The sequence below is a fragment of the Triticum urartu genome, chromosome 1 (genome assembly GCF_003073215.2).
Source record: "Triticum urartu cultivar G1812 chromosome 1, Tu2.1, whole genome shotgun sequence".
Lineage (NCBI taxonomy): Eukaryota > Viridiplantae > Streptophyta > Magnoliopsida > Poales > Poaceae > Triticum > Triticum urartu.
Genome location: NC_053022.1, coordinates 474,976,840 through 474,987,164, shown reverse-complemented (window position 1 = coordinate 474,987,164; position 10,325 = coordinate 474,976,840). Strand labels below are relative to the sequence as shown.

At 49.4% G+C, this 10,325-nt stretch overlaps 1 protein-coding gene across 1 annotated transcript; it reads left to right on the top strand.

The window, feature by feature from the left end:
* Window positions 1-9,668: 9,668 nt before the first annotated feature.
* Window positions 9,669-10,025, top strand: LOC125532926 (probable alkaline/neutral invertase D). The gene has a single exon (XM_048696779.1). The coding sequence runs from the start codon at window positions 9,669-9,671 to the stop codon at window positions 10,023-10,025; it is 357 nt and encodes a 118-aa protein (XP_048552736.1).
* Window positions 10,026-10,325: the final 300 nt, after the last annotated feature.

The window sequence follows — 10,325 nt, the reverse complement described above, 5'->3', positions numbered from 1 at the left end:
CATCAGCAATGTGCAAGTCACCAAGACTCTCATCGACGGCGGTGCAGGGCTCAACGTCCTATCCGTCGACACGTTCGACAACCTCCAAGTGCCCTATGAGTAGCATCAGCCAACCAAGCATTTCTCAGGAGTTACTGACGGTTCCACCAGACCGATAGGGCAAGTCCGCCTGCCTGTCACCTTCCGGGAGCGCAAGAACTACCGCACCGAGCTCATCGACTTTGACGTCGTGCACATCCGCCTGCCATACAATGCCATCCTCGGGTATCCAGCCCTGGCCAAGTTAATGGCAGTAACTCATCACGGCTACAACATTCTCAAGATGCCAGGAAGCGAGGGAATCATCACGGTCCCATGTGAAGAATGGGATGCGGTGTGCTCCCTTGAGCGCGCCTTCCAAGCCGAAGCAATCGACCACCCTGATAGCAGAAGTGAAGGTCCTCTGGAGACCATCCCTAAGACAAAGCTGCCGCACCGCGCAGGACCCCAAGAAGATGGCGCCGCGTCAGCAGCCTCGTCAGGATCAGCGCCTGCTCCAGGGGCGCCTCCTCCACCGCATAGGAAAGCGCGTCTGGCGCCCTCCTCAGGCAAGACTCAGGGGCTCTCTTCTGGAGGGCCTCGGACCTTGTCAACCTCAGAGGGAGGCGCTTGGGCACCACCTGGAGGCGTGCTTCGCGGCACGCGACCCTCAGGAGAGCACAGGGCAAGGAGTGCCCACCTCTCAGCAGTTCATCACCGAGACCACCCAAGAGCTACAAGACGCAAGAACCATGCGCGGCGACTGCCGCTCACGGAGTGCGGCTCACCATCCAGGCGAGGGTGCTGAGCTGCGCGTTTGCGTCGACGTCCCAGGGCTCAATAGGGCCACATCTTGGGAACGCTTCTAGCCATCACGTGCGGGCCGCTGTGAGGGCTTGCCGAGCATGGCGACGGCCTATCAGCGCAACATGCGGCAAGCCCTGGCGGCTCAGGAGGCCAGGTTCCACGCCGTTCTGGAGGACATGGTGACGTCTTCAGGGAACCTCCTGAGCCCCCAGAGCCTCCCGAGGCTCAGGGTCCCGGTGGCTCATGAGGAGCCATTCCTTCAAAGCGTGTCTTCAGCTACAGCAACTCTACTTCGTCTACAGAACCAGGTGACATCCTCCAAGTTCATTTAAGCTGGGAGCGCCCCTCGGGCTGCATTATTCCTAGGCCACACGGGTCCGTCCCTGTGGCACGTATCCCTTTTTCTTAAGTCTTTAGCTTACCTTGCTGGGGGCGCCCATCGGGCTGCATCATCCCCACTCCGCTCGGGCCGGACCCGGTGCATGTATCTTCCTGCATTTACCTAAGTTGATCTGCTCTCCATGCTTAACCTGCCTACGATTATCACCTGCTCGATCATCGCCTCCCACGGGGCCTCCTCACAGGCACGGCGCTGGTGCATGGGTCCGTCCCTGCCATGTTGAAAAATCTGAGCGGTCGAGCTCTGGCTCGCGGCATGCCCCGCGCACGTCACCTCACCAGGCCCTCAGTGCCTTCACTTCCTCTGGACCAACCAGCGGCAAGCAGGTGGCCGTAACGGCAAACCATGTTTCTTCTTGTGCCTGTCCACAGGGACCCCCGCGGGAAGGATAGCCGGCGGCACCACGAGTCTCCTTTCCTCTCGTGCGAATTGCTTGCACGTTAAAAGGGGGGCTCCTGAGCATCGCAACTCAGGAGCTCTTAATGGATCTCCAACCCTCACCCCTGGCCTTGACCACGGCATCGCGACCTGGCATACCAGTGGCGGCTGAGCTGGCTCGAGGGCCGGGACCTGAGGACGTAGAGCACTAAGAAGAGCTCGGGGGAAGGAAAACTCGTACGGACCAGCCTAGATATGTCGCATAAGTTGGCGCGCAGCCCTAGTGCAACATCAGGACTCACCGCGAAGTCAGCAAGATAAGTCTCGCCCTCGGATCGACTAAATATTTGGGCCTAGTAGTCGCTCACACCAAGCCGCAACCCCGTTGCGGCCAAGTCATCTTCCTTTCTTTCCTTCCCATGGCCGCTTGGGCGCTAAGGGGGACCTCCTGAGCATCATGCCTCAGGGGCTCTTACTGGACCTAGGGCCGCGCACCTCCTGGCCTTGACCACGGCATCGCGACCTGGCATACCAGCGACGGTTGTTGCCACCTTGGGACCAGCACCCGTCACCATAGAGCAACAAGCTATCACGACGAAATAATGGGGGGACCGAGCCTTAACGGGACACGCGTTCATCAAATCTTCATAACAAGGAAGATAAGTACAAAGGCATTGCAGATCTTTACATGCCCCCACGGGGTGATTCATGATTCTTCGTAGGAAACAAAAGCTGATACTAAGGGGAATCCTATCTACACCCTCCCATGGCAGATGCCATCATCAACAGTGGGCCAGGGGAGGCCGGCGCCAACCCCATCTAGATCAGCGACGGCGGCGGCCGGACGCCGCAGCCCTGCTCCGAGCATGGCGAGAGCTCAGGGGCACGTAGCTATTGTCACTTGTCTCCGGAGTCTCGTAGAGCTCAGGAGAGCTGCTGGACTCCCAAGGGCTACTGCTGCTGGAGTGGTCGCGAGCGGAGCAGGTATCAACCTCGCGTTCCTCTCCAAAGTAGCACTCTAGGCGGCGGACCTCGACGTCGAAGACCTTGAAGGAGAGCGTGGATGCGCAGTCGTACTCAAAGTGGATCACGAGGGCGCCCCGCGCACGACAGACCCGCACGACCTCGCCCCAGCCGCGAGTCATGAAGATCTTGCCAGTGGGGACCACTTCAGTCTTCGCTCCGGTCGCCGGAGCGCTGCAGTCGGCGTGCTGCAGCCAGAGCTCGAGAGGCCCCCTCGGCGGCATCATGTCGGAGAAGAACCGCGGGAAGAGGATCCCGGAGATCGGAGGCGTCGGCGCCCACAGCACCAACTCGCGTGAGGAGTCTACAGCATGGACGGCACGCGTCGCCATGGCGCGGCGACCCCGGATGCGGCGCGGGCGGCGCTGCTCATCACTTCGTCCTCTCGAGCCCTCGGCTTGGGCATACAGGGGTAGCGGATACCCTGGAGGAGGTCGCTCGCACCAAGGCCTCGTCACCACCTCATCGCGGCGATGGATCGACCTCTTCCATGGTGGGAGTGGCTCTGGGACATCCCGGGGGGCTTTCCCCTTCTCTTCGGTGGAGAACCTTCTGACAGGCGCCATTGGAGCAAGCAGTAGAACAAGGAGGGAGAAGCAAGCAAGCGAGGAAGAGATGGGCGACGGGGGCTCCGCCCCCCTTCCCATTTATAGCAAGAGAAGGTAATGATGGTTTCCCTTGCATGTCGAAGTGACTTGTCAAGTCGTGCAGTTGCCGAGGCAGCATGGGGAAGCGGAGACGCCCACGTCCAATCAACTGCCACGCGTCAACCGAGGCCGCAGGCTTTTGGGGCTCGCGGTGCTCCGAACTTGACCCTTGGCTTAGCCGCGAAGCGAAGCCCGAGCGCACCTTGGGCCCGGGGGCTACTGTTGGCGTTCTGGGAACAGGGGTCATTAGACTTTCCTGCCCGCGGCCCATGGCGTGGCCAAGCAGTAGGCCGTACGGCCCATCCTCACCAACAAAGCATCCAAGACCCTCGCGAGGTGGACGACGCAAGACCTCCTCTGGAGTGGCCTAGCTAGGCAGGCTCGCGAGAAGCGGAGATATCAAGGCGAGGCGAACCTCACGAGACTCTCGTGACGTGAGCCATGACGATCGACACCATGCGGGCGCCAGCACGCGCAGCGTCCTTGTTTCCCCTTTGGTGCAAAGGAGGCAAGCGCAGCCACGGAGTACCAAGGCCTCAGGCGAAGGTTGCCATTTCGGTGCAACAAGACCAAAACCATGGACTGCAAGACGGAGGTCATCGTGGAGCCCGAGACGGCGTCACCACCAGAGCCTTTCACAGGCGAAGACCGCTTTTGTCAGGATAGCTTGTACTAGCTGTCCCCCTTCAAATTAGCCCACCATTGTTGGCTCCCTTCCCGCTCAATATTTGGGAAGAGGACCATGGCCTCTATAAATAGGACTAGCCACCACCATAGTGGGGAGGGGATCGGATCTCATCTCATCTTAGCTTGAGGGAATCTACACACCACAAGTTCATACGCGCAAGAACACCTCAACCTCAGGAGGCTGTTCTTCCCCTTGTATTGTTCATCATCAGCTCAAGAGGCAATCCACCACCACCACACTGGAGTAGGGTATTACACCACAACGGTGGCCCGAACCAGTACAAACCCCGTGTCTTTCTGTGTTGTGAGTTCGTCGAGTTCGTCCCCAAGACCTTAGCGAGCTAGAGCGTAGATCGGTAGAAGGGAAAGACTTCGTGCGCACCCTAGTGTTCGAACCTTAAGGGTTTGCCGGAACCCCACCACTACAAGAAATATGTCAACTTATGACCTTCTGTCAGTGACCCTCGAAGAATTGGTCATAAATTTATGACCATTTTAGACCAATTGGTCAAAAGCTGTTCAGGGGGCTTCAAACCCTAAACCATTGCGACCATTTTGGTCAGAAAGGTCGTAATTTCCTTACACGAAATGGTCACAAAGCAAACAGTGCTAGTCTGCTGCCTTATTTCTAGTTGTTAATGACCAATATAGATGGTCATAGCCTTGTAGATTGTGGTGGGTTGTGATGACTAGGCGCCATCTCATCAGTTTTGCCTATGTGTCATGTCCATGTGGTAGATTTTGCCCTAGGTTGTGAAGCAACCTATATTTCTATCATTCCCAAAATTCCCAAAAAAATCTCATAAATTCTTTGGGTCATATCTTCATCAAATATGTAAAAATCCTTCCTTGCCTAGTTCAAAACTAATTCAACAATATTCATTTTCCTATTATGTTCACAACAACACTTTATGAAGGAAGTGCTATTTATATATTCTTGATTGCCCTACGAATTTTTGGGCACTCTTTCCTATCCAAATCATTACCGCATGACAAAATTCAGCTCCATTTGCCTAGCAAATCTTCCTCGGCAAATTTCCAAAGTTTTTGTCCACCTAGAAGCATTGTGAAGGAAGTACCTTTTTTATATCTCTAAATGACATGAAATTTATACAGTTTCTTCATATGCCCAAATTATCACCCTCCTCCAAATTGCAGCTCAGTCAAATCACCTATGTGAGCCCAGGTTCAATTTATATTTTATGGCCAAATTGGCATGTTGCAAAGAAAGTGTTATATAGACCCCTCCTATTATCCTCAAACTTTTTGGGCACTCTTCCATACCCAAATCATTGCCACATGATAATATTCAGCTCAATTTTCCTAGTAAATCTTTCTCGGGAAATTTCCAAAGTTTCTACCTCGAGAGAAGCTTTGTGAAGTAAGTACTAGCTAGGCTTAGCCAAATGATCTGAAAATCGACCAGCGCATGACCATACCTAAGTAACTTACCTACACCAATTTTGAGCTCATTTCATTCATCCAATCTCTCTCACTAGTTTTCCCAAGTTTCTGTCCATAGAAGAGCATTGTGAAGGAAGTACTACTTTGGCATGTCCAAATGGTATCAATTTTCTACAATGCTTTCCTATGCCCAAATAACCATCCTCCACAAAATTTCAGCTCAATCCATTCATTATTTTGAACCCAGCTTCAACATTCATATTTTTGTCCAGCATGGTACTTTGCAAAGCAAGTACCACCTAGGATCCTCCTTTTGAGCTAAAATTTTGTGAAGACATTCTCCTTAGTAGATGATCATCCTTAGCCAAAACTCGCGCCCATTGTCCATGTGCATTTCCCGTACCGCTAATCAAACACTTGGCTGCTAATTCATGTTTGAGCATCGATCGGTCTTCTCGTGAGAATCTTATGTTGTAATTTTCTTCCTAGCACCAACCTGGGGAGTGCCCAACCCACTAGACATGCCTAAGCCGCCCAGAACACATGGCAACATTACGGTCACGCGGTGACCACGCGACGGGCATGCGAGTTTACGCGCTCTAGAGTTGGGGCCCTCGGCCACCGCCCAAACCTCGACGTATCGCCACCAAACCATGTATTTATGATTAAATAGGTCCTTATGTAACTAGAAATTATTTTTGGAAAAAATAAATAGCAAACTATGAGGCAGCTGCAGTTCAAATTTGACCCGCTTCCAACTGAATCGGCGGAAATTTGACTTTTTCACGAGAGGTGGATCAAAACTTTTTACACCCAACCATTTTGTCAATTGTGCATTGAATATGTCCTAGTATTTTAGAAAATTTATTTGGTCCAATTTTGCAACAATTATTTGGTAGTTCCTTCACAAAAAAACCTCCTTTTGGGCACTCGGAAAATGAAAAATGGTTTTTTCGTCCAAAGAAAATGAAAACTTCCTTAGGCAACATTGTTTGCCATTCCAATATGCACCCTTGTGCACAATATGAGATCATTTGAACAAACTATGCCACGAATGTGGCCATAAGATTGATAATTTGGCTTGAAAGCCATGAATCTTCAGAGATGATAGCTCATTTCTGAGAACACTTTTTTAAAATAATTGCCGGATTACAGGTTTGTTATTTTTCCTGGGAACTTGGCCACATATAATGACACAATGCGAAGGTTTTCCAATTTTTCGATTTTTTTTAAATTTTTTATGCCCGTTTCAAAATGCGGTCAAAACGGCGGGTTTGACCGTTCCTAGCTAGTGGTTGAATCTTGGAAATTTTTTGATGTTTCTCTGATTAAATAGATACTTATGTATCTACAAATGATTTTTTAAAAAAATAAAGAGCAAACTACAAGGTAGGTACAGTTGAAATTTGACCCGCTTCCTGCTGAATCGACAAGAATTTGTCTTTTTCACCGGAGGTGGATCAAGGCATTTGACACCTAACCATTTGGTCAATTGTGAATCAAATATGGCCTAGTATTTTATAAAATTGATTTGGTCCAATTTTGCAACAATTATTTGGGATGTCCTTCACAAAAAACCCTCCTTTTGGGCACTCGAAAAATGAAAAATGGTTTTTTCGTCCAAAGAAAATGAAAACTTCCTTAGGCAACATTGTTTGCCATTCCAATATGCACCCTTGTGCATAATAGGAGATCATTTGAACAAACTATGCCATGAATGTGGGCATAGGATTGATCATTTGGCTTGAAAGCCATGAATCTTCACGCATGATAGCTCATTTCTGATAACACTTTTTTAAAAGAATTGCCATATTACAAGTTTATTATTTTTCCTAGTAACTTGGTCATATATAATGACACAATGTGAAGGTTTTCCAATTGTTTGATTTTTCTTGAATTTTTTATGCCCGTTTCAAAATGCGGTCAAAACAGCGGGAATGACCGTTCCTAGCTAGTGGTTGAATCTTGGAATTTTTTTGGTGTTTCTCTGATTAAATAGATACTTATGTACCTAGAAATGATTTTTGGAAAAAATAAAGAGCAAACTACAAGGCAGCTACAGTTCAAATTTGACCCACTTCCAACTGAATCGGCGGAAGTTTGTCTTTTTCACCAGAAGTGGATAAAAACTTTTGACACCCAACAATTTGGTCAATTGTGCATTAATTATGTCCTAGTATTTTATAAAATTGATTTGGTACAATTTTGCAACAATTATTTGGGAGGTCCTTCACAAAAAACCCTCCTTTTAGGCACTCGAAAAATGGAAAATGGTTTTTTCGTCCAAAGAAAATGAAACCTTCCTTAGGCAACATTGTTTGCCATTCCAATATGCACCCTTGTGCACAATAGGAGATCATTTTTTGAATTTTTCATGTGAAAAAGTAGAAAAAAAGAATGCTCAGGGATTCTTTTTTGAAACATAAATTGTCTTTTTGATGAGAGGTGAATCAAAAACATTTTACATTTTAAGATTTGGTCAATTGTACATAAAATGTTGTCTTATAGTTTTGGAAAATGGTGTGGTGCCATTTTGAAAGAAATATTTGGTAGATTCTTCACAAAAAAAGAATTTTGTCACTCCGAAAATAGAAAATGATTTTTCCCCCTAAAAACTCATTTCTCATAACACTTTCTAAAGATATTTGTCTTATTCCAATTCCAAGTTTGTTAGTTTCCCTAAAAAACTAGGTCACATTTGTTGACACAATGAGAATGTTTTTATTTTTTTGAATTCTCATATCATAAAACTGTTTATATGATTCAACATCTTATTTTTAATTGATTAAGACCAATTTAGATGGTCATAACGTGTACTGGGCTCTGATTGGTCCATGAGCATGTCACGCGGATCGTGGCTTCAGCGCCGTCGGATGCTCCTCTCCAGATCCAGATCTGACGGCAGCCCTTTCTCCCTCACCCCCTCTTTGTCTGAAAAAAAAGGAAACTCCCTCCCACACGCAAACCCTAGCGTCGTCTCCCTCTCCAAATCCAGATCCGCCACCCCTCTCCCTCTCCCCTCGCCGCCTCGCCTCCCCTCTCCCTCTCCTCTCGTCGCCTCGCCTCCCCTCGCCGCCGCACCGCCCATCGCCTCCCGCACCCCCCCCGCCCGACCTTCTCCCCCTCCCCTCCCCTCCCCTCCCATGTCCCCATCCCATCGAAACCCTAAGCGGCGGCATGCGCCATGGTGAAGGGACGCACGGGGCAGCGCGTTAGGCTCTACGTCCAGGGCACCATCCTCAGCTTCAAGAGGTGAGCAGCCCCGTTCTTGGCCATGCTCTTGCCGGATCTAGCGATTCATTTCATGGTGAGATTGGGCGGCGCGCTGATGGCGATTGGGGGTTGATCTGCAGGTCGAAGTCGAACCAGTACGAGAGCACGTCGCTGGTGCAGGTCGAGGGGGTGAACACCAAGGAGGACGTGGCGTGGTACGGTGTCGCCGCGACGGAAGAAGCCTCCTCCGCTCTGCTCTGCTCGCCGGTACGGACTCCCCCAACCCCTTCCTCCCGCCCTGGCCGGCCGGCCGAGGTTCCGATCGGATCCCCTCTCGCGCTTCAGGGAGACGGCGTGAGAAGCTCTTCCGTCAAGCTTAGCTTTCAAGGATTGATTTATGGATGATTCCTTTGGGAACCTTGTTTAAGTTACAGTCTTGACACAGTAGCTCTTACTCTACCTGTGTGGCAATCATATTGTGTTTGAATGTAGCATAGTATCTGATTATGGTGTTTTTTAGGTATTTATCTTCAGAAAAGGGATGTGTACAGTATTAGTATTTCCAGGAATCTGATTATGACACCCTGCTATCATGCCCCCCTAAAACACATGAATTTTTTTTACCTTTCCCCCTTCGTGGTTACTGGTTTTGGACTTAAGGACACACATGCGTTAGTCGTTAGTATTCATGTTTTATTTCTTTTTGCAGGATAGTTAGTATTCACTTTGCTGTTCTGCTTTATACCTGTGGTTAGTCTACTTACTGTTTCTGGACTTGAGGGCACACTTGTGTTGTGTGGTGGTATTTTACTTTTCTGTTTGGTTTTATACCTGTCCATGGTGTATATATGAATGTCCTGAAATCAAATAACCTTCATAGGATAGGAAATTGGTAGTTTAGCTCATATAGATGATCTTATAGTGAACAGCTTCAGTTGTTTGATGCATGTTGCTGCCGTTTATCGCTGCATCTATGTTCATTCAGTATTAGTAGCTCCTTGGATCTGTGCCCATGCATTGTATGCTCTTCTTTCCATATATGTACTGCATTTCTATATGGCAATGAGCTTACCCTCTGCTGTCCTGTTTCCATGGCGCGCGCAAACTGTGCAGTGCTGTTGTGGCTCCTGGTGGCAGTGAGCGTGAAGCTGGGGCGGCGCCACATCGCCCACAACACGGTGGAGCTGATGGAGAGGCGTCTGGCCAAGGACGACTTCCTCGAGTACTACAACGGCAAGACGGGGCGGTACATCGGGAAGCAGTCGCGCAAGTTCCAGACGTGGTTGGTGGCGGGCTACCTGGTGGGCAAGATGCTCCTGGACGACCCCTCCAACCTCCGCGCCGTCTCCCTGGAGGACGACGGCCACACCCGAGCAGCATCTAAAGTTAGCATCTGCTGCACTATCGCTGATGATGTTTGTTTAAGGCTGTTGCTTTGCTCTGTGTGATTTTACTCTAGCATGTGTGTTGCATTTTGTCCTGCGCCTTGAGAATGACTAGGATTTATTTTATAGAATTCCAAGTGTAGTCGCAATATATAACATGCCTAAAGTATATGGACTTGTGCAGTGTGTCCATCGAGAGTAGATAGACTATTTCTTTCATGATTCATCTATATATGCTGCTCTTATATGCAAGTACCGATCGAGTACGGACGTGGTACTAGTAGCGACACTGTGCCCGCAATCAATGCACGCTTTCCATCATGTTTGGTCGTTGGTTGTTCGATCGGTGACTTGGTTTACTTC

Excerpts from the sequence above, each read along its gene's own strand:
- LOC125532926 (XM_048696779.1), top strand. The coding sequence starts at position 9,669 with ATGGCGCGCGCAAACTGTGCAGTGCTGTTGTGGCTCCTGGTGGCAGTG.